Source organism: Podarcis vaucheri (assembly GCF_965113315.1).
Source record: "Podarcis vaucheri genome assembly, chromosome: 7".
NCBI lineage: Eukaryota > Metazoa > Chordata > Lepidosauria > Squamata > Lacertidae > Podarcis > Podarcis vaucheri.
Genome location: NC_138765.1, coordinates 74,097,896 through 74,122,625, shown reverse-complemented (window position 1 = coordinate 74,122,625; position 24,730 = coordinate 74,097,896). Strand labels below are relative to the sequence as shown.

Here is a 24,730-nt window from a genome sequence, read left to right as displayed (position 1 = left end):
AGGATGTTTGGTAAACACAACACTCAAAGCAGTAATATAGTGATGGAGAAAATGAACAGATGTATAAATATTGTATGACTATAATATAAAATATGTCCATATTTCCTCTTTTGAAAATGGAGGATGTTGCATCAGGTTAATTGTCTGTCAGCTTTGGGAATAAAAACGTGTCCATTCGTTTGAGGACAAACAAGGGCACGTTGCTATCTAAAACCATTCAGAATTATTGGTCTCTATGGGAGATAACAAGACACCATATTTCTTTTTTTTTTTTAGTAGATTTTCGTTGTAACTCCATTGAGTAGCTTGCAGTTCTGGGGAAGAAAATTCTTCAGGAAGGAGAGAAACCCTGTGTGCCATGATATCTCACCCAATTCGGTATAAAATGCAAGACAACTTGCAACCGTTTTCACATTACTTTTATTGTATAGGTTTCTCAGGGTACAGCATTACATTAGGTGCTGAACATGACATCTCAGTTGCATTCAAGTCCATGAGGTGCTAGGATAAGACTGCCAAATCATGGTATTGAAAAATATTTCAAAGAACCATCAGTTAAGACTATATTTTATATGTCCCTTACCCTGACCACTGAATTAACGCACATCTGTGATAATTCAACTTTATTAGTCCCATCCAGAGTTGTTGAAAGTTGCTCTCTGAACTATCTTTTTTGTATTAAGCAACATATGTTCTAACCAGCACTAAGTAATTCAGTTAGATGTACTTTCCTCAAATGCTTGGGGTTTAGATAACCAAGTCACCTAGCTAAGAGAGAGTCTTGATTTCTTTTTAATTGAATCATGCAAAAGATTTGAATGCCATTTTTCTTCTTCTTCTCCTTGGTGAACCCTGACTGGTCTGTGTCTCTGTATCTTGGATTCTCAGTGTTCCCTGAATGTTTTGTGTCTCTGTATCTTGGATTTACAACTGAGCAGCTGGTTTTGCATGGTGATGTGACCTACGGATGCTGTCTGGTTCTGGGGCTAAGGGGGCTAGGCAAAACATGAAGGGTTCTTTGCCCTGAACTTCAGTGATATCAGAACATTAGAGTAGAGCGAGTACACACACTTGCTCAAGACAAAAACAAATCCTTGATTTATTTACAATTGAAGGCAATTTACAATGTTGCTGTGTTGCCAAATAAGTTGCTGGTTACAAGTCAGTTGCTTGTGTGCAAGTGTATGACTAATGTTCTGTTCATGATGAAGGGGAAATTTTTTATATAAAGTACTTGTTTTATAAATTAAAGAACAAATGAAGGATGTAATTAAATGTGTGGTTTAAAAAAAATCCTAATATATTGCAAATGGATCTGGTAATGATATAATTGTCTTAGTATGTAAATGAAATGTAAATGAAAACACTCTAGCTAATTTAATGATTGTAAAACAGTAAATATGTTCTTGTAGTTTTGTATAATTAACTAGTTGAGATCTTTGGCCAGTTTTATTTGTGCAAAAGATGGTATACTAACCCGTAAACAGCTAAGATCATTTATATTCTTGCACATCTATTAAAGACTTTAATGAAAAAGTTTAGACTAATTGTTTCACTAAGCAGACATTTCCCATATAATTTGCTTTGCCACATGTTCCATGTGCCAAAAGGACTTCAGCATTTTATACCTTTGTATGCTATACTGAATTTATTGTTTTGAAGAAAACCGTGACAAAAACAGATCTTCTATTTTAGGCTCTGTTACTTAATGTTAAAATACTTCTTACTGGCCTGTTACTGATAAGATCAGCATTATTCTTGTTGTAAAGGTAATAACAGGTTCAGTTTGTATCAGGTACCAGGTCTTGGTGAACTTGTGCTGAATTTGCTAAGGTATTTGTGAAGCTATACAGTAAACTGACTGAGTATCTTAATGAAGTACATCGTACAAAAGCATTAGTGAGCAATCTGAATAAACACACAGAAATTGCAGCGGAGGAAAACTGCTAGCTATCTTTTTATTGAAAACTTTGTGGCTGGATGACTATTTAATTTTCAACAAACCTCATCCCCTAAGCACCCTGAAGCCGATAATTTTGTTATTAGATTTTAAACTCTGTACAGTCATGGTTCATAATATGCCCCATAGAGAACATACACTTCAGTAGTGCTTTTACTAGAAACATAAGTCATGTGCATCCAGACTTCACTGAGGTTCCCACAGACATTTACAGTACTGACCCGATAGCAGGATACACATAATGAAATATGACATGGCACTTAACCACCACCTTCTTTAGTTTTTTTGATCTGTGGTAAATTGCTGCAAATTTATTGACTACTAAGAACCACTGGCTGTTCTCTGCTATCTTCTTTGTTACCAAATTACATCTACGTCACTTTCAGACAAACATTTAGCAAGATGACCATCAATGTCCAGTTTTGACCACCTGAAATTGGAAAACAGAATTATCAGACTTGCAGATTTTAGTACAGTATATGCATTTATGGCCTTCCCTTCCCCATGCGATCTCTAGGCAGGTTAGATAACACTGAATGTCAATTTGGCTGTATCGTGCAGGAAGAAATACCATCAGTAAGAAACACTGCAGAGGGAGTGATACTCTGAACCATAGCTGTCAACTTTTCTCTTTTGTGAGGAATCCTATTCGGAATAAGGGAATTTCCCTTAAAAAAGGGAAAAGTTGACAGCTATGCTCTGAACCCATCCCGAAGGCATGTGCAAAAAGGTGTGTCTTGATATGCTGCAGTGTTAGAAACAGAGATATTAAAGCTAGGCACCTAAATGGCACCTTAAACCTAGGTTATGGGTGCAACAACGGAATGTCTAGGCACACTTTTTATAATGAGAATGCAAAGCTGAAAATGGATGAACTGCAGCTAAAATATTATGTTCATTTTTCACATGGTATAGTCCTGCCCCTGCCCACCGCACTAATATTCTTCAGAGGGTCTTTTCTCCAATCTTCAGAAAGTAGCTGGAAGTGGGGAGGCAGAAAAAGGTCCTCCTTTCCTTCCACATTGCAGTTTTAATCTGAAATCTTAGGTGCAGTACTGCGCCCGGAGATCAGAAACTGCTCATGCTAATGAAATTCCTTGTCGCAAAATGCGCCTAGAACAATGGGAGTTTTGAACACTGATCTGTTGCCAAAATGCACCTCGGAGGGGTGGAAGGGCCTTCTACAACCTGGAGGCCACCACTGAAGACCCTCTCACACCCTGCGGCAGAATCATCAGCCATCCCTCTCCTGTAGATCTTAACGCCCGGGAGGTGTTACATGGGAAGTAGTACATCTCAATTTTGTGTTGAAATGAGGAAAAAATGGCATGCAAATTAGGGTATTAAAAATGTGTTGAAATCTCTCAATACAAAAAAATAGTGTTTCAATTTTGCGTTTGTTAGGGGAAATCTTCCATGTGTCGTTTACTAACAATTTCTACCTTCCATCCTCCATCTGGCAAGAGCAGCCAACACCCTTTTCTGTCTTCCCATTGCTTTGTGCCCCAATTTCTTCCTATTGGATGTGGCAGTGTTTCTCAAACTTGGGGTCTCCAGCTGTTGTTGAACTGCAGTTCCCATCATCCCTCACCACTGGTCTTGCTAGCTACCTAAGGGCAATGGGAGTTGCAATCCAACAACACCTGGAGACCCCAAATTGGAGAAACACTGGATGTGGTCACATCCATGTGTGTGTGTTGTGGATGTCATGACGAACTGAAAAATGAATTTGAGTAACATAACCAATACTTACTTTCCAGTAAAGTGGATCTGACACATGGGACACTGGCTGAGAGCTAATATTTCCTCCCTGTGGTCCTCTGTATTTTCTTGGTTGCCGACACTCAAACAAAGAGCAGGAGATTCCTGCACAGGTAACACTGATGTGGCATTGTTAGGCTGGCACAACAAAGCACTTTGCTTATCATCATTTGATAGTATTTTATTTTCCTTTCTGCTTTTTCCTTCACTCTGTGTTGTACCCCCTTTCCAAAGCTTTTCAAACACAAATACTCTTGGCTGGCTCTGTGCAGCTATTGATGAATGTCCTGGTGAATTCTGCTGGGTTGAGTGCAGGCACATTTCAATCATTTCTCTACCTTCCAGCTTAGAGGAAAGATGATTGTTGTGTCCACTTGTTGTTTCCTCAGCAGTATATTTACCAGCTGGAATGGGGTTTTGCTTGGGAACAGGAGAAATAATACCTAGTTTTCCATCTGTGTCATTTCCTCTTTCTATCAAACTAAGAGCTTGATTTTCAGGAGGCTTTTTACTTCTTGAATTTGTGTGGTAACGTGGAAATGGAGTCCACTGAAACTGTTTCATTCCAATGTCAAATGTTTCTGGGGCTGGCTGAGGATTTGTAGTTTGTGAGCTCTGAAACACAGACAAATTAAAGTTTTGCTAACTCTGTAGATTCAGAAGAATATATAAAAGAGGAAAGCCAGTAAGATACCATAACCAGTGCAGGGTTTGAATGTGGAAAATACAGTTTGAAAGAGCTCCCAAGGTATGATCTATCACTTACGGTTCGAATACAGAAAATTTTTAACCACACTTCATGAGTTTATCCAGCTTACCAATGGCAGGATGTTTGTGTTATCACCAACACAGCCTTGTTTAAGTGTCACTGTAACTATTGTGCCTTTGCATAATTACCACTGTCCCTTTTGCATTTCGCTTGCCTCTGACTTTAGTCCTAACCATTCTGCCTTACCCATGATGTGTATGTGCGTGTGCATGTTGTCAATTTGAGATTACGCTTCATGCATCCAAGGTGGATTCTGATCAACAAAAGCTTATGCCATAATAAATTTAAGTCTTTACAGTTCCACAAGACTGTTTTGCTTTTCTTTCATTCTCTAGTGGCTCCATGGTGGAAACAGCCTTTAGTTCTGTCAAGCATCTCCTCCTGGTTGACAGGCATGGAAATTAATGGACGTGACTAACTTGGGCCTATTAATTTCAATGGATCGACTCTGAGTAGCACTTAGATGGATTCAACTCTTGTGCACACGCCTACCCGCTTCCTCCCAAAACTAGTTAAGTGTGTCATCAGTGTCTTGTGACCATGTTTCAGGACTTTAAAGCCAAAACCACTGCCAGAGGCATGTCAGTTTGGCATAATAGGAGTGTAGGCTGCCTCTTCTGCAAGTCTGACATGAGATGCTGTGGCAGGAATGGGGGTGGTACTTACTCCCATTCCAGTGGTCCTCCTAAACCCCTGCTGTTGCCACAATTCAGTCTCACTCCCCAAACCTGCACTCGACAGTAAGAATAGGCATACCTTCTATACTCTTCCATACTAAAAATCGTAACACCAACCCTTCCTCACACCGCTCAGTTAAGGCCCCAAGCGGCAGTGAAACCAAGTGTCACGGGACCAAACAGAAAACTTCCTACATCAAATGTATTATTACACAATGCCCATTAAAACTTAATACAAATATGCAGGATTTCGGCATGGGCAGTTGTGGGATATGGTGGCCTTTTTATGCTGTGCTATTATTGCTATGCTTGTAACTACTTTTTATTACATCCAAATGTGGCTTGAGATGCCAACTGCCTCTCTCCATTTGAAGCAGATCCTGCAGTTTGTCATATATGGCCTTGTTTCATGTGCTGCCTCCATGAGAGATCCAGTGGGTGGCAACACAACAGGCCTTTTCAGTGGCGATTGCCCACTTATGGATCCAGCTTTTCAAAAATAGAATTGCCTTTTAGATATGTCTTTGTTTTATGCCGGTTATAATGCGTGTGTTTGTTTATATATTGTAAGGCACTTTGAGTTACCTTGGTAAGAAAGTGACAAATAAATTTAATAAATAGTAATCCAAATGATTTTATATATTGGTTGTTAGACTGGGAGTATGAGTGTGTGGCCCAGAGTTATTTTATTATGCCACTGCTATACATTTTGTGGATTTTGTACTGATTAATTGAATTGTCAAACCGTGTTTCATATTGTTTGCATTTCCCCTCCTATTACTGTCATTTCTGTTAGCATCAGCCACTTTGGGCTTCTTCCTGGAGAAAAAAAGGGGGGTACAAATAAAATGATGACGTGTGACGTACAGCCTCTTGTCCAACTTTATCCTCCTAAAGTTCAAGGCTAAATGCAAGAAGTTTGGCTATCTGGCAGGTTTTACTGATCACTCTGACAGGCTCAGTGTATCACAGTCAGCATCAACTGAGAGGGTTCCTTCCATTGTATCACATTCTTTAAGGCATTATAAAAAGCAAATTAGGGCAGTGGGGAGCTTCTCTAATATCAAAGCCATTACCTTCAACCTTATTTTCAATTATTTTTCCATTGCATGTTACTCTCCCTTTAAAGTGAATGAAGATGAGGACTTGTTTTTAATCTTGAGATAATATCTTAATGGTCAATAAGTATCTTAATGGTTAATAATAATTCAAAACACGTTTTACCTTTGTAAGAAACTTGGGAAGGTTGACTACTTTTTCTAAACTCAAGTGATGCAGGTGTGGCTCCACAGACTTGAGTAATGTCATCCACGCGATTTCAGCACCGCTTAAGCCTTGCTCTTCAAACCAGCAAGAGCTGCTGGAAAATGTACTACAAAACATAAAACTCAGGAATAGCATCATTTCTCTTGTCAGAACCAACCTGGTACAGCTGAAGCCACTTGCAAGCTTGGAGTGGAATTGTTAAGAATCCTACATTTGCAAGGCAATCTTGGTGACTGCACACTGAAACCAGTATGAAAGACAAACAGAGAAGGCTCCCTTTTAAGGTGCTCTCGATTGAAAAATTCCACACCTGTAACAGTAAACTCTTCAAGAAACAACAACCTCTAAGTGGCCACTATTTGCAAACATCAGGTCCTTTGGTCTAAAAATGAAACAGGAGACAGATGTAGGCTACAGCTGTAGTACTATGCAACATAACCAAAGCCTAAATGTGTGGCTTATGTTATTTACCTTACAATTGTAAATAATAATATCAAATTAATTAGCCTCTAGTGATGACAAGTCTTGCTCTACTTAATCCTAATCATAAAAACCTGAGGCACTTAACATATACACCCGATGGACACTCCTCGCCTCTCGTACACAATCACCTCTCAGATTCTTGTTCACCTGCACACCCCTTGCACATGACCGATTCTTAGGTAAGTTTCGAGCATTTATTACAACGTTCTGTTAACTGGTCTGTGTTGACAGCAAAACAAAACTGTTCTGAGGATTTTTAATAGGTCGTGTATTAATATTAATACAATATACAAGTTATGTTATATGAGAACAGCCCTCATCATCCTCATAACAAAACCCTGAGGCTTTGCCCCCCCTTTTAATGCACATCTAATTCCTCTTGACGCTCAATCACCTAAACACTCCAATAATACAAATCTTAAAAGGAGAGGTTTTTGTGTGCCTTTACTGCTGTAACACGTTTATTGGCTTAACCTATTTTGTTCTATTGAATGATCTTTTAAATCTTATATTCAAGGGGCTCATGCAAGGCCAGATTTAGGTTTGATGAGGCCCTAAGCTACTGAAGGTAATGGGGCCCTTTATATGTCCAGCTGTCCTTTGTCAACAACAAATTGTCACGGTTTTTTGTGTTGGATATACAGTATGCTATATGGTGGCCACTGGTCCCATCACCTCCTGGCAAATAGAAGGGGAAGAAATGGAGGCAGTGAGAGATTTTACTTTCTTGGGCTCCATGATCACTGCAAATGGTGACAGCAGCCACAACATTAAAAGATGCCTGCTTCTTGGGAGAAAAGCAATGACAAACCTAGACAGCATCTTAAAAAGCAGAAACATCACCTTGCCAACAAAGGTCCGTATAGTAAAAGCTATGGTTTTCCCAGTAGTGATGTATGGAAGTGAGAGCTGGACCAAAAAGAAGGCTGATCGCTGAAAAATTGATGCTTTTGAATTAGGGTGTTGGAGGAGACTCTTGAGAGTCCCATGGACTGCAAGAAGATCAAACCTATCCATTCTGAAGGAAATTAGCCCTGAGTGCTCACTGGAAGGACAGATCGTGAAGCTGAGGCTCCAATACTTTGGCCACCTCATGAGAAGAGAAGACTCCCTGGAAAAGATCCTGATGTTGGGAAAGATGGAGGGCACAAGTAGAAGGGGATGAGAGGACGAAATGGTTGGACAGTGTTCTTGAAACTACAAACATGAGTCTGACCAAACTGCGGGAGGCAGTGGAAGACAGGAGTGCCTGGTGTGCTCTGGTCCATGGGGTCACAAAGAGTCGGACACGACTAAACAACAACAACAACAATATGGTAATTTATGGACCTAATAGTTTATTTGCCTATTTGCACATAACAAAATATGTATTTTATCAAAGTAATTGTTACAACCAGTCTGTGCAGAACTTAGGCACCCTATATATAGAAATGAGCAAACCTGTGATATTTTAGGGAGCAAGCAGGGCCCATTACTTCATAGGAGCCTACACAGCACAAAACACTGTTGCCGTATGTAGGTTTTATTTTATTTGTTTTTTAGCTTGTATTTTGGAAATGCACCCCCAGTGTTGTTGTTTTTCCTTAAATTTTTGGGGGGCCTCCAAGAGAGGGGGCGGCCCTAAGATATAGCTTGTTTAACTTATAGGTAAATCCACCACTGGTCATGCCTTGTTGCAACTCGCCTCGTTCCAGTTAACTTGAAGCATATGCATCTCCTCTCTCTCTCTCTCTCTCTCGCACACACACACACTCAGAGAACGATCCAATCATTCTACACTCACCACCTGCGCGCGCGCACCCCACTCCCGCGCCGCTGCATTCCTAGGCCTTGTGGCGGGCGCCTGCGCATTCACACGCAGACTCCCCACCCTCCCGCAGCGTGTCAGAAGGAATCCCAACCCAGACTCACGGTGCTCGGCGAGGAATGGCCGAGGGGCGTCGTTCCGCCTCTTCTTCCTCCTCCTGCTGCTGGTGCGGCTGCCGCCTCTTGCGCTTGAGGCTGAGCTTTCCTCCCCGGCTGCTGCCGCCGTGTTCAGCCCGCTCTTCGTCGGCCATAGCTCGGTCTCCTCTACCCCCCACCCCACAAAAAAAAAACCTCCCCTTGGGGAGGAATTAGGGGCCGCCTCCTTCCGAAAAGGCGGGAAGGGATTTTCTGAGGGGAGAGCTCGCTCGCTCAGCAGCCCCAGCTGGTGGCCAACGGGCCGCCCTGCTCCCAATGCGGCCGAGAAAATGGCGGGTTGTGTGGGTTTTTTTGTTTGTTTTTTAATATTACTCCCCCCCAAGCCCCTTAAAAGAAATTATCGTCATCCTATGGAGGGCAAGGCTCCCCCCCCAAAAAAAGGAGCGCTCCCCACCCCAATTGCTGGGTTCCTGTCAGACTGTGTACTTTTTATTTCAGAGATCTTGACATGTGGGTCACAATTCGCCCACTTCGAAATATACTCTGCCCCTTTTGCCTCGCTCTTATTTCCTCCCCTTCCCCCACCTCCATTACTGCCTTGCTAAACTTGGGAGGAAAATCCCACCCTCAAACAAACGGGTGCCTGGCAGGAGTGGATTTTAGTAGGCCAAAGCTGCTTAAACCTGATACAGCACAGCCCTGTTTACTCTGAAGTATGCCCTTGTTTTGCTCCTTAAGGAGAGTGTCGTTTAAAGGTAGGTTTCAAGCCTGAAACCTGCCTTGGGGTTGTGTTCTGTGTTCAGCCCTGCTCAGAGTAAGCACATCAGGTTGTCACTCCAGTAAGTCCTTCTCAAGAGTAATCCTATTGAAACAGATGAACCGAAGTCGTAGAGTCAGAAGTGACCCTGAGGGTCATCTAGCCCAACCTCCTGCAATGGAGGAATCACAACTAAAGCATCCGTGACCGATGGCCGTCCAACCTCTGCTTAAAAACCTCCAAGGAAGAAGCGTCCACCACCTTCCGAGGGATTCCACTTCCTAGTAGAACAGCAGAAAGTTCTTTCTGATGTTTAGTCGGAAATTCCTTTCTCGCAACTTCAATTAGCTCAGAGCTGCTCTGAGTAGGACTAGAATGGGATACAAGCCATTGAAAATAACATTCATGACTCACTTGGGTCCACTGACTTTACTGGGTCTGCTCTTCAAAGGGCTTAGGTACAGTTCATTTACTTTAGCAAGCGTTTGGGTGGGAATGTCTCAAGAAAGGGAGTTTCTGCACAGATGGAGGAAAAGACTGCTTGAGAAAATTTAAGAACTTTAAACATTCTTACAGATTGGAATCTCTGGGCAGACTATATTTTTAAGGGGTTTCCCTCTTTTTTCATGTTTCAGTTAATATCTGAAGTGGTGAATCAATGAGATCAGCTTGACTAATGTTTTCATACAGCTAGACAAACCTTTAAATTTGATTTGCAGATTTTGCATGGAGTTTGAGAAACAGTTTATAGATTGCTCTTCATGAATGTCACCCTAACGAAGTCTACACATGGCATGAACATTAAGAAAGCATAAAAGGAAAAGTCCAACAGCAGGAAATAATTGCTTCATTGCCTCAAAACTGCAGCTGTAAAAACAAAAATGAAAAGTGTTTTCCTCCTAGTTCATACCTTTTTTTACAGCACTGTCTGCAAGCTGGAATGTAGTTATTTACCACTTGGTGGCACCAAATTATTAAAAATACTTCTTGAAAGTACAGTATTCTATTAACATTTTAGTAAATGGATTTAATTTTGGGGAACTAATATTTATTTCACGTTTATGTGTAAGTGGAAAAAACTGATCCTAAGCCTCCACTGTCTTGTGGTATATTCCAGTGTTTCCCAACCACTGTTCCGCGGCACACTAGTGTGCCGCGAGATGTTGCCTGGTGTGCCGCGGGAAAAATTAAAAAATTCGAAAGATATTTTTTTTTTAAAAAAAGTCAAATTTTCGATTGGGGCGCCGTCACTAGATGACCCCTGGGGTTCCCTCCCTCCCTCCTGCTCTGCGCCTCCCTCCTCCTCCTCCTCCTCCTTCTCCGGGGAGGCCCTTCCTGACTCTCGGCCAAGGCTTGGCGGCTGCCACAGACTCACTCGCTCGCCCACCCGTCCCTCCATCCCTGCACCCGGCCTCTCCCCCTCCGTCCCCGGCGCGGGGGCTGCCGGGATCCGTAGTCCCCTTGCCCTTGGGCTCCGCACCCGCGCGGGGTGCGCGAACTACGTTTCCCAGCGCGGCCTGGCGGGCCGGGCGTTTTGTTTGAAGCGCTCTACTCCCGGCCATGGAATGAGCGCAGCAGCGGCGGCCGGGCGGGCAGGGGCTCTTCCGCGCAGACCCCGCGCAGCCTGCCTGCACCCCCACGGAGATCGGGCGGCAGGATGGAGCCCGGGGATCCCCGCGGAGGCGGAGCGGCGGAGGCTGCCCCCCAGGTAGGGCTGCGTCGGGGGTGTGTGTATTTTTGCAATGCTGCATCCGCACCGGAGGGGACGCATCGGACCGCGGGGAGACCCCTTGGCGGGCGTGCAAGGCAATGCATGCGTGCAGGCGTTGCATGGAGTGCAGTGCAATGCAATGGCAACGCGGCGCCCTGCATGCATGCATGCAACTTCCACCAGCGCTCCGGACTTGGCAGGTGAGGGGGGTCCCCAGTGGGCGGCAGAGAGAGCCGGGAGGGCGAAGGGGAGCCGGGGGGGGAGCAGCGCTGCTCCCCGAGCCGAGCCCGGGGGGAAACTTCGGCGTCGTTGCGCCGGGTGTTGGAAGCGGAGGCTGGCGGGGGCCCCTCACCTGCAAAACCTGGTCGCCTCTCATATATTTCATGCATTGCATTCATCGCCCGCTTTCTCCTCCAAGGAGCTCCCGGGGCGCGCGTGGTTCTCCCCGTGTTATCCTCGCAACAACAGCCCTGCGAGGTGGGTCAGGCGAGTGGCCCAAGGGAGCACCCAGGGATTGTCCTGGCCAGGTGGGGTGATTTGAACCCTGCTCTCTGCCCGGTCTTCGTCCTCATTTAGCCCCCACATGTGCATGACTGTGCATGACTGAGGTTTTCCCATCTCGTCTTGGCTATGGTGTGAGTCTGTGCTGTTAATTAATGGGGTTCTGCCTTCGGAGAAGATGAGCCAGCCCTCAAGGAGGTGATTATGTAATTTGCTAGCAATTCATGTCCCTCCCGGCGTGACGCTGCGCGCTGACGTCACGGGGCTGTAATGGTGGTGTGCCTCGAGATTTTTTTCATGAAACAAGTGTGCCTTTGCCCAAAAAAGGTTGGGAAACACTGGTATATTCATTTGTGAGAAAGGCTTTGGGATTAAATCCCAAGGAAAAAATCTTTACCCGCTGCCTCGTGGGACATATTTGGGAGCAATAAAGGCTAAGGAGTAAACCCTACACAAATCCAGAGTGCGGTCCCTAAGACAGTTGGATGGCGCCTTGTATGCCCTCCTTCTGGCAGCTCCGGCAACCAAGCTGGTGCCAAACGTATTGCTTTCTTTTCCTTTGGACCACATCAACAAAGTCATCCTGGCAGCCCAGAACCTTCATACACGCTGCCCAGACTTGCACCCCGGAGAGGTTACTTTGGTGCTGCTAATGCAGCAAAAACAATGTGAGAGGTAGTAGTTACAAGTTACTCATCTCTGCAGCCACAGTAGGCGCTGTGATTCTCCAGTGGTTTGGCTTCACTCCCAGAGGCGCACTCCATCGTCTCTTGAGGCAGACAGACATCAACAATATGTGTATAGTCACATGCATGTATAGCACACATGGGTTTACTTGCACTGCATGTATTTGTTTTGTAGTATTTTATGCATTACCCTAAAAGAGAACAAATATATGCTTAATATTTGCACGTGGTTATTTATAATAACTGTTGATGGGCAACCTCAATGCCCCTTCTTTCCCTTTGGGTTCATTCATATCTTTAAACTAGACTTGGACATGACACCCTTCAAAGAGTACATGGCTACCCTTTTACAAGGGGAAGAGCAATTGCTCACTGCTGTTTCTGCCTATATGTTGAACAGTTCTCAGATGCAGTGTAGCAGAAATCATACTGGAAAAATCACACTGAAACTGAAAGATAAATGCTTGGTTCCTACTATGTGAGTCTGCATTTGTAAACAATTGTTTCTCCTCCGTTTCAAGGTAGAAAAAGAGTAACAAAACTTCAAGTCTACGCATGACATGAACGTAAAAGGATAAAAGAAGTCCTAACATCAGGAAATGAGGTAGCAATTTTGTAGAAGAAAACGTTAAGCTTATTGCAAGAGGCATGTCCAAATGTGTTGCTTAATTTGTTATGGTCCACAAAGACATTAAGTATTTTAAATATATATTCCAACATGTTTCCAACATCTTAACTCGTCTCTTATCAGCTCTCAGTAGGTTGTTGGGAATTAACAGAATTAACAGTTCTGGATATAATTTTTCAAAAGGTAATGAACTTGGTTGTCATATCAAAAGCTCAGAAAAGTAAAATGGGCCCGGAAAGAGTGTGTCTTCTCCGTTACACTTGTGAAACTCTCCGGTTAATTTTGTTTTTAAAATTCTTAAATTTCATTTCAATTTAAATTGCAGTTCTAAAATCTTAGACTTTCAATGACATTCTTATTTTGGCTATAGCTAGCTTGCAAAACTCATGCCTATGGTGGAGAGTTCATTTTTAAAGCAAGGATTAGATCATTTGAACCCATAAAAGCCCAGTTCACCACTGTGGGCTTTGGCACAGATGAATCTCAGCTCACCCCACCCCACCCACGTCTTTTTATTTATTTTAAAAATGTTGTGTGGAACCACCTCCTGGCTGAGATCACTCAGGCCCCCCTTCCTGTTAAACTTCATGTACTTGACAAAGATATTTCTATTTCAGCAGGCATTTTAAGTAAGTTGTAGTTTGCATAATTTGTGGCATTGCTTTCCACACCTGTGTCACAAGGCTATTTACAAAATGCAAAAAACAATAACCCACCAGTTACATATCAGCAAATAAATTTAAAAACAATACTAAATAAACACCTGTGCCACAGACCTGTTCTTTCAGCTGGGAAAACTTGAGTGAACAAAACCGTTTCCAGTTGTTTCTGGATAAATGCAGATAGTGGGTGACTATAGAGCTTCAATTTTGACCTGTGGTTTTTGTTTGCTTTAAATACTGTATTATTTTGAGTGATCGATTGTTTTATTGATTACCGTATTTTTCGCCCTATTGGACGCACCGGCCTATAGGACGCACCTAGTTTTCAGGGGGGGAAATCAAGGGAAAAAATATGATGTCCCCCCCCCCCCTCGCAGCTCTGGGAGCAGCGGACAGGCTGCACGCAGCCTGTGCGCTACTCCAAGACCTTCTCCCTGCTTTTGCAGGAGGTGGCGGAATTCCCCCACCTCCCGCAAAAGCCCACAGGAGCCGCGCGCGACTCCTACGGGCTTTTTGACCAGGAGGGAAAAGGGACTGAAACGGCCAGTCAGTCCCTTCTCCCTCCTTGGGGAAAAGCCCCCAAGAGCAGCGCGCTCTTCAAAGGGTGCGCGGCTCCTGCGGGCTTTTCTACGAGAAAAGCCAGCAGAAACCGCGGAGCCCCTTTAAAGAGCACGCGGCTTTTGCCTGCTTTTGTGGGAGGTGGGGGAATTCCCCCATCTCCCGCAAAAGCCCACAGGAGGGTTGGAGAGTAGCGGGAAGGCATGTGATGCCTTCCCGCTGCCCCCCATCCTCTGGGACTGGCGATGGGGGAAGCGCTGTTTTCCCCCCACCAGCCTCAAAAGCCGGGTCGGAGAGTAGCGGGAAGGCTTTGCGCGCCTTCCCGCTGCCCCCCATCCTCTGGGGCTGGCCATGGGGGAAGCGCTGCTTTACTCTTTTAAAAATACGATTAGTCTCTAGTTATAACTTATGCACCCTTGTAAGTACGTAACAAAGATGCTAGCTTGAGGGAAGACAGCTAGAAAGGGAGCAGTTGTTGGAACAAATTCTAGTTCTCTTTAGACATATAGACAATAAATCCAATGATATAAATCAAGCACCAAACATACTATATGCATACTTGGTAGACGAGGAGGGAGGGCCAGAAAAGGCAGCATGTGAAACACAGGTGTCAGCATTTGCTGAGGAAGAACTGGTACATTATCAACTAATCCACCTTCTGCTATTTGTGATTTCCTCCCCAACAGCTGTGGCATTAAATAAGAGCTCACTGCATTTGGGAAGAATTAGAGAACTTAATGGGGATAGGGGTACCACTGCTGAAGCATTGGGGAAAGACAGGGGAAGTGGGGATTTTGGAGGAAATGTTAGACACTTGGGGTGGGAGTTGGGGGAAGAGTTCATTATTCAGCTGTGCTTCTAGATTTATCAGTGGGAATTGCTATGGTTCTTTGTTCTTGTCTTTCCACTAAGGCTGATATGGCACTTGTAGGCTCTTGTATGGTCTACTGAGAGAGTCCTAGGGAGTTTATTTTAATTGTAGAACAGAGTTGGTGTCGACTTCTGCCAGCTGCTAACAGGAGTCCTCCAAGATAGCACAAGAATCTGTGTATGTTATCTAGCCTAACTGCTTTATAGAGAGATTCATTCATTCTTTGAGTCAGAAAGAGGTGATTATATGCATCCTAATTATATGCATCTTTACTCAGAAGCAAGTGTACATAGTACTGCAGCCATAGTGATAGATCTCAGTTTATTTAACCTGTTCCATTGTTCGTATGCAAGAAAATGTTGACTTTTTAAAGACTAGGGTGTGCAACCTGTAGGCCAATATTATTCATAGTTTTTCAAAATAAAGAACCGCTGAGTGAAATAGGATTTACTTCAAAGTAAGTGTGCACAGGATTGCCGATTGAAGTTTAGGTCAGAGAAGTTACTGTTTTGCACAGGGCTATATTACCATATTTCAAATCCGCATGTACTCCTGACTTTGTTACTGGAGAGGACACCTGGTTAGGCACCACTGAAGTACTTATATAATTCTACAGCTGGAATAAGGTACTGGTAGGATAGCAGTTCTTTGAATTTAAAATGGCTGCCTTTGCTGTTGATGTATACCCTTAATGGCCAATGGGTTTCAGGTACAGCCGTAATGGGGGAACATGTGACCCTCGTATGTCATGGAACATTATCTCCCATTAGCCCAAGTCAGCATGGCTAATAGTCAAGGCTAATGGGAGTTGTAGTCTATCAACATTTGGAGGGCTACATGTTCACTATTCTTGAAGAGTATCCTAATGAGGAGTGACCTTAACTATTACCGACTTTGAAGACAAACTCATTTGTATACCAGTGTCTTTTCTATGTATGTTTCAGGGAACTTTGTGGGGGTTTTTTAATACTTATGAAGAGTGAGGCCACAGTTAGGGTGATGGTAAAGGCGTAAAGTGTCCCATCCCTCATGCTGCGATCTGGAATGGGGTGAGGGGCACACTGCAATTTGTGTAAAAAAAACAAAACAAAAAAACCTGCACATTAAGATGCACAGATACTTAGCTAATGTATCACCCATCTAATCTGGCTCTCAAGCACCTGTGTTCTCCTTCTCCTATGTAGCCAGGAAGTGGAATTCAGTGGAGTTTCATTTTTCTTGTACAGAATCTTGGCTCCTTGCTGTGTAGGAACCAGAGGTCAGTTTCAAACTCTGGTCAGTTTCGAAATAGCTTAAGAAGCAGCCAGGATTCTATGGAAGTGAAACTAAATGCTGTCAGTGTCCTCCTCTAAGCAGTGCAGGGAGAGGGGAAGGGGCAGTGTGCCAGCTGAAGTCTTGCTGGGGCTCATTCCAGTTCAGACATGTATCACCAAACCATAGTTTAGTGATACATGCTACATAGGCCATTACTACATAGGCTTACTCCTTGGCAAATGTGTATAGAACTGCAGCCTAAAAAAATGGTTTTAGCTAGCTGAGAAGCTTTCGTTTTCTAAGCTTCTGCATGTAAAATTTGAGTGGAATGCTGACATGGACAGATTGTGAAATGTGGCATGGGCTTTGCCACAGTAATTCCACACTTCTTTATAGCAAAGTTTTTTTTTTAAAAAAAATATCCAAGTGTCCCATAACTTATAAGGGATATTTCTTTACCACCTGCTGCTATGAGCAACTTGTGGAATGATTTGTTTCACATGAAACCATGGTGTTCAAGTGGATCACCCATACAGTTTTCGATGCAATTTGCTTGCACGGAATTAAGACTTTTACTTCTGAGTAAAAAGGGTTAGTATTTGGTTGTTGATCATAGAAATACCGAAAGAATCATAAGCTACTGTTCCTCAGCTGTATATATGCCAGTTGAACAGATAGTGCAGCCTAAGTGCATGTTTTCACATGCCTTCTGCTCACTTTAACATTGAATTCGGTTCTCATGAGTGCTTCTGAAGGGCATAAATTTACCCCCTTGCATATTTGCTGTCTCACTTTCAGCACACTGTTTTTACTTTTCAAAGCATAGAATGACATAGTCTGTAATGCTCTCTTCCCCCACTTGCTGATGCCTCCTGACTATCAAACTTTATCGATGGATGACGGCAAACAAAACACAGTCTGGGAGACGTGCCTTGGCACTGGGATGATGTTCCTAAATACAAGCACCCACTTAACCACATGCAGCCTTTTACCTTCCACCTGTTAGAATAGTAGCTTAATGTATTTCACATATGTTAGTGATAAATACCACCCTCATAAATCATCTGATGCTGTCTTTCTCATGAACTGGAGATAGTCAGCAATTCAGGCTTGCCAGCTTTGGATTGAGAAACTCTAGTCACTTGAGATTGTGTGTCTTTCTCTCTGGCATTTTTTTTCACATGGTAGTAGTTTTTGATCCATCCCATGCTGATAGGAATTTTATCAATGCTGTATGTACCCTGCACAATGCTATATATTTTCATGCAATTCTGATGAAAACTAACAAAAAATTGCCAACAAGAGAAGTATTATTTGAAAAGGATACACAGAACAAGCAACTTTGTATGATGCTTACTTATTCTGTTGTAATTTAGTCTGCTTCTGATAATTAAACCCTGAAGATCAATAATAGAATCACAGAGTTGGTCATCATTTCCTGCCTTGCCAAGGCAGGAAATCCACTGTTACAGTATCCCTGATAGAATCATAGATTCACAGAATTGTAGAGTTGGAAGGGACCCCAGGGTCATCTAGTCCAACCCCCTGTATTGCAGGAATCTCAACTAAAACATCCATGACAATGGCCATGCAACCTCTGCTTAAAAACCTCCATGGAAGGAGAGTCCACAACCTCCTGAGGGAGTCCGTTCCACTGTCAAACAGCTCTTACTGTCAGTAAGTTCTTTCTGGTGTTTAGTCGGGATCCTTTCTTTTAACTTAAATCCATTGGTTTGAGTCCTACCCTCCAAAGCAGGAGACAATAAGCTTGCTCCATCTTTCATGTGACAGCCCTTTAGATATTTCAAGATGGCTATCATATATCCTCTCAGTCCCCTCTTTTCCAGGCTAAACATACCCAATTCCCTCAACTGTTCCTCATAAGGCTTGGTTTCCAAACCCTTGATCATCTTGGTCGTCCTCCTCTGTGCATGTTCCAACTTGTCAATATCCTTCACAAATTGCAGTGCACTCTTACACTATAGTGCAACAAAATTGGGACAAAAATAAACTGGAAATAAACATTTGTGGTTTGGAAAGTTACAGGATTTAAGCAAGAAGGTCCAGGGCATACATTGAATGGAAGCGAAGCAGTATGTCAGTCCCAAAAATTTTGCAGGTTGCAACAGTTGAAAGCAGGATCACATATAGCCACACCAACTCTGCCATGAGCACAATCATGAATTCATAACAAAAAGGGTATCTGGAGGGGCCCCACAGACAGTCTGTTCCACCATCAAGCAGCTTAGATTGCCAATAATTTCTTAAGTTTACAGTATTCCAAATCATTTTCTTGTAATTTTAAACCCATTGGTTTGTGTCCTGTCTCTGGAGCAACAGAAAACAAATTTGCTCCATCATCTGACACCCCTTCAAATGTTTGAAAATGCCTATTGTATCATCTCTTAACCAACTCTTCTGCAGACTAACAGACGCAACTCTTTAAACCTTTCCTGAGCATGGTCTCCAGGCTCCTTCAGATTGCAGTCTTCATCTGCTAACCTCAGCCAGTTATATGCAATCCTGTTTTCTGCCTTATGTCTCTGTTTTTTCCTCTTCTCTCTCACTTTTTCCTTGTCTCTCTCCAGCCGCTCCTGTTCTTTCTACTTAACCATCTTTCCCCTTTAAAAAAAAATCCTGTTAAAGAAGAAGGATGGTTATGCCTCTCTGGTGTGACCCACTTAAATTTGGCTTGCAACCAAGTTTGAGGTCCTGACCCATCAGTTGAAGATCAGTGCTCTAGAGTAACTAGACCTCAGAGATTAAAAAGGCATTAAAAAAATGAATGAACAGTTCCAGCAGTTTAGAAGAAAACAGACAAAGGAAATAGGGAGGAGGGGAAATTTTTGGTTTATTTTTAGAATCTGTGGGTGTGTATTATTGTCAACAATGTCTGTATTTATCGCTGCAGAATGTTTTATCAAAGTGTGTTATTAGATCCATATAAATTATTAGATATCTACCCAAATGCTACGTGCAAAACCTCAAAAATGCCAACGCTTCCCCCCACCCGCACTCTCCTTACACAAAGACATGCAACCCAACCCTAGTGTTAGTTCTGGGTTTGAAATTTTCCTTTGCCAGGAACTAACTCACTAGGTGGCTGTAGGCCAGTCACTGTCTCTCAGTGCTTTAGTTCTCCCAGGTGGGGATAGTAATGCTTACTAAACTGTAACCCTTTGCATGAACAGTGAGAGCATTTAAATAGCTTCCCCAGGCCTGGACTTGGCTTTGCTGCTGGGTTCCCATACGGTAGCTGTGCTGAGGAGTGATTTTGCTCAGCAGTGGATGGTGTGCCAGCTGCCCAGGTTTGGGAGGAAGATGGGCCTAGTATTTGATCAGACATGTCTTCATTATACAGACACTAGACTACTGTAGCATGCTTTACATGAGGTTGCTTCTGCAAACCGTCTGGAAGCTACAGCTAGTATATATTGCCGCATCTCACTCATGTCAGCTTTCTGGAGAATGGGGGCTTCTCTTTTATATCAGTTGCACTTCCTGATGGCCAGTTTCTGAGCATGGTTCAAAGTGCTGGTTATCACTTTAATAATCCTAAGGTTGGGAGCAAGAAGCTTAAAGCAGAAGGGGGCAGTCTTCAGACTTTTGGCCTCTACTTAGTTCCTTACTTTATTGTGATTTGTCTTCTTAATAACACTGGTTGCGGGTTTTTTGTGTTGATTGCTAAGATAATTATTCTAAGCATGTTTTGTTTTTTGTCGTCCCCCCCATTCTAAGCATTTTGAAAATGTAAAAGGTGTTATGCATAAGTACTTATTTTATTATGGCCCATAGGATATTAGAAGACTTGTGAGGTTTTAGCCAACCAGCACAAATACTAACTGACTCTTGATTACAACATAATCAAAACAAGTTAATCTCTGAGGTCCACCAACTAGAACCAGGTGCAAAATGGTGGCTGAGGAGGTGATGGAGCCAATTGTCTACTGGACCCCATGTGGTATAAACAGGGAAAACTTGCAGATATAACTGAGTGGCTCCAGGCTATGAATTTTCTAATTTAGAAGTAAAAAATAAGCTTTTTTCATTCTTGCCATTGCTGAACAATTAGAAATCAATTCTTTCTAATCTATTGCAGATAATATAAGATCTACTTGTAGAACTCAATCTACCATCTGTCTGTCCACCTCTTCTCTTCTCATATCAGCAGATTCATCCACTAAGGTACTGTCCTCTTCGTGCATATCCCATTTCCATGCAAGATCATGCAAGAGGGCTTTCTCAGTTGTGGCACCTAATTTTTGAAACTCCACACCCCAGAAGATCCACTTAGCATACTCCTTAATGAAATTTTACCACCACCTGAAAACATCCTTATTCCAGCCTTTGACCTGACATTTTGATGTTTCTCTTTTTTCCCTTTGTTTCTCTTGTTAATTTGCTATCTGTTTCCTTGGGTTTTGTTTCTAATAACACTGATTTGTGTTTTTAATAGCCCTGATTACAGGATTACCAAGATAATTATTTGAAGCATTTTGAAAATGCAAAAGGTGCTATGCATAAGAACTTGTTTTATTATGGCCCATAGGAAATTAGAAGGCTTGTGACATTTTAGCCAACCAGAATGAATAGTAACTGTAATAGTAAAGCTTCACTTTACAACAGAATCAAAATAAGTTAATTGTTAACAATAAACATTGAATAATTTGCAGGCACTTAAAATCACCAAATAGCCTTAAACCAGGCAATTACATGCATATGTCCCTATAAATTTATCTTGGTCTCTGTGCTGCAAATGTGAAGTATTCCTGTATTTTATTTGTTTACTACTTTTCAGACAATTATCCTCACCCAAAGCTGCTCACGTGAATAGAAAAGAGGAAAGCAGGATATGCCACCAGGCTTACAAAGTAAAGACAAGACACAGAAGCGAAGGGGAAGTCAGTTATTCAAGGCCGTAACAAAGTGCTGAACGTGATACCCAGCTCAGGTAAGGTTGATCTTCGTGTGCTGGGGTTCTTGCTTGATTAACAGTTGGCGGTTTTTGTTCCTTTGGTCATTAAATAGGATCTGAGTGTCCTTTCCCGCTTGTTTCTTCAGTCCCAAGCAAACTGGCCACTAGAACAGTGTTATTTCTGCCAGGGCATTGGGTAAGCAAACTGTTATGTCCATCCATGATGTCAGGAAGTGGTGCAGTTCAGAGTGTGGTTTTAACAGGCTTGATGGGGGGGGGGGGAGCAGGTCCTGTTCTTAACGTGGTATGTATATTATTTTACCTACTGCAACATGTGGCAAGCCAGCTCTGTATGAGGTTCCTTTGGTCCAGCCCCAAGGTGCCCTGATGGCACCACTGATGGCAGTGTAATTTGGTTGTGACTTAGGCGAACAAAAACCCTCCTTTGCAGAATAACTCTTAAGATCTGACAGGCAGCATCTGCAATAATGGTCTTACTCAGGCATAGGCAAACTCGGCCCTCCAGATGTTTTGAGAATACAACTCCCATCATCCCTAGCTAACAGGTCCAGTGGTCAGGGATGATGGGAGCTGTAGTCCCAAAACATCTGGAGGGCCAAGTGTGTCTATTCCTGGTCTTACTTAATCATAAAATAGCAAGGTGTGCATATTAAGTTTGTTAAGTATGGCATAGCTCCCTCATGGAAAAGATAGGTAAAGGTAAAGGTAAAGGTACCCCTGCCCGAACGGGCCAGTCTTGGCAGACTCTGGGGTTTGTGCGCCCATCTCACATCTATTGGCCGGGGGCCAGCGCTGTCCGGAGACACTTCCGGGTCACGTGGCCAGCGTGACAAAGCTGCATCTGGCGAGCCAGCGCAGCACACGGAACGCCGTTTACCTTCCCGCTGGTAAGCGGTACCTATTTATCTACTTGCCCCTGGGGGTGCTTTCGAACTGCTAGGTTGGCAGGCGCTGGGACCGAGCAGCGGGAGCGCACCCCGCCGCGGGGATTCGAACTGCCGACCTTTCGATCGGCAAGCCCTAGGCGCTGAGGCTTTAGCCCACAGCGCCACCCGCGTCCCCATGGAAAAGATACCAATGCTCTAAAAAACATGGGAGCCAGAGATTATTTTGAGGAAATGTGATACAGGTTTATTTAGTACATCAGAAGAGACAGTATAACAATGAACACCAGCAACTCATGGCTCTCCCTGAAACAACTTGTTCGGATCAGAATAGATAAGAATGCTCAACAGTCACAACTATCCAAAATCCAGCGCATGACCTTCACTTTTACTTATCTTTTTTTGGAAACAGACATGTACACATGGAATATATTGGGGAAAGGGGGAAGATGGGAATTTGTTATGAAAGTACAAGTATATAAACAATGCAATATTTTTAATGCAAAAATAAATATTTTAAAAAATGTTTGTCAGCTAAGGCAAATTTTGCTTTATGAAAACATCTCCCAATCTTATTTTAAATTTGGTAGTGGTAACCTCAGAACTGTGTATCTGTGTGTACGTGTGTGAATGTGTTTACACACACACACACACACACACACACACACTGAAGGGGGAAAATGTTAAAGCAATGAATTTTTGGGAGCCAAGTACCTCCTTTTATGGAATCATTTAAAGATTGCTCCTTGAGGCAAAGTTTAGGTAATCTCTGGTCCCTCGTGGCTTAGATTTTGGGCTCAAAATAGAACATATACAAATAAGCTCTCATAACAACTGACAACACATCTGTTTCATTATGTAGGAGAAGAACAGAAGGCGATCCCTTTGGGGTCACCAAAATAAGTATATAAAGTAAATACCATACAGAGAGGAAATGTTTGAAAAAGGTATAGCTAAGAGACTGGGGCTGCTTACACACCTATACATTTAAAGCACATCCCCCGGCACCATGTCTTCACTAAAATAATGCTTGGGACAGTAGTTTACCCCTCACAGAGCTATAATTCCCATCACCTTAACAAACCACAGCTCCCAATATACTTTGGTAGGGGAAACTTATTTTAAATGTGCTTTAAGTGTATGGTGTGTATGCAACCAGTGCAGCCGACACAAGCCTGTACTTCAAATAAATATTAATCAGAAGCCTGTGGAGAAACATATATTATAGAAATATAAAACACAAGCACTGAAAAGAAAATAGGTGAGTAATTTACTTTGCCAAAAGAGCTGTTTCCCCTTTAGCTGCAAACTGAGGGCATGGCTTTACTTTTGTTACTATTTTTCTTCTTCTTTTAAAGCTTTTAAATACTGAATGGTCAAAGGTTTGTGTTTGTCGTTTGGTTGATATTGATTAGTCAAATGGCAACCCTAGAAGATACTGAATTCATAGCTCTTAATAAACCACCTAGAAACTACAGAACAACAAATACAAAAAATAAATAAATAATGGCAGTCTTCCAAATGGTTCCTCAGAATGAAGTAATGTCAGTGTTACTGCTGTTGGGTCAACGGAGAAGTAGATTTCTGAGAGACAGTAAAATGCTTGGTATATATGACCTGCTTTGGGAATGACTTGGAATCTGATCTAATCCTTGTGGGGGTAGGGAGTGCAATCCTGGGCTGGTGCTGTAAATTTATTTTAAGTGGATGTCCTTTGCTCCACATTCTCACAAACAACTGGGGAATATATTATAGTTGTTGCTGAAAGCCAGGGAGAGCACATGAGAGAGCAAATAATACTCTTGTTTGTTATGTTTATAGTACACTTTGTTATAGTGTGCCTTAATGTGAAAATAATTTAAAGCATGAGCAAAAAAAGAAAATTATAGGTAGAAATGTTTCAACAAAGAATGGGTTTTTGAGAAAGACCATTAATATTCTTAGAAAGTGGGTGGTATGGTGCTATTTCTGCTTTAGTTTCTTTAAAAATAAATATCAAAAATTAGGTAAGTGTGAGAACAGGAAACATCAAACCCACTTTTTTGTATGAATCTGTGACAAGGAAACTGCTGGGCAAATTGACATGCTCTCTTGCACATCTGCTTTCTCCTAATTCGATTCTAAATTCATATGATGCATCACCATATTTTGAATTTTATACTAAACCACTGTCTGTTCATTTAAGCACAATTTCGAAAGCAACAGCAACTCCCCTGTATCCTGACAAAGCAGACGCAAAAGTGATACTCAGATTGTTTTTAATTCTTTTAATTTATTTTTTAATTTATTTTTAGATTTTTGCAATTATAATGGGAAAAGAGAGAGAAACAACATCAGTTGACAGCATACTCTGATTGTGAGTTTTGAGGAGATTTTGAGCATTACATGAGAAGGCAAAAGAAGAGGTAACTGGGCTTACTAATTAACCAACATTTTGAAGTGATAAAAGTTATTATAAGGGAAT

At 42.5% G+C, this 24,730-nt stretch overlaps 1 protein-coding gene and 1 long non-coding RNA gene across 2 annotated transcripts; one reads left to right on the top strand and one right to left on the bottom strand.

Moving 5' to 3' along the window:
• Window positions 1-1,927: 1,927 nt before the first annotated feature.
• FAAP20 (FA core complex associated protein 20) lies at window positions 1,928-8,973 on the bottom strand (the record flags this gene model as incomplete). The annotated part of the gene is made up of 4 exons (XM_082230455.1): window positions 1,928-2,390; window positions 3,714-4,336; window positions 6,392-6,539; window positions 8,828-8,973. The coding sequence occupies 4 exons, from the start codon at window positions 8,971-8,973 to the stop codon at window positions 2,318-2,320; spliced, it is 990 nt and encodes a 329-aa protein (XP_082086581.1). The 3' UTR covers window positions 1,928-2,317.
• Window positions 8,974-9,029: 56 nt separating this feature from the next.
• LOC309536509 lies at window positions 9,030-24,675 on the top strand. The gene is made up of 5 exons (XR_014221543.1): window positions 9,030-9,154; window positions 12,999-13,077; window positions 20,546-20,631; window positions 21,245-21,397; window positions 24,561-24,675. It is a non-coding gene; the product is annotated as an uncharacterized lncRNA (long non-coding RNA).
• Window positions 24,676-24,730: the final 55 nt, after the last annotated feature.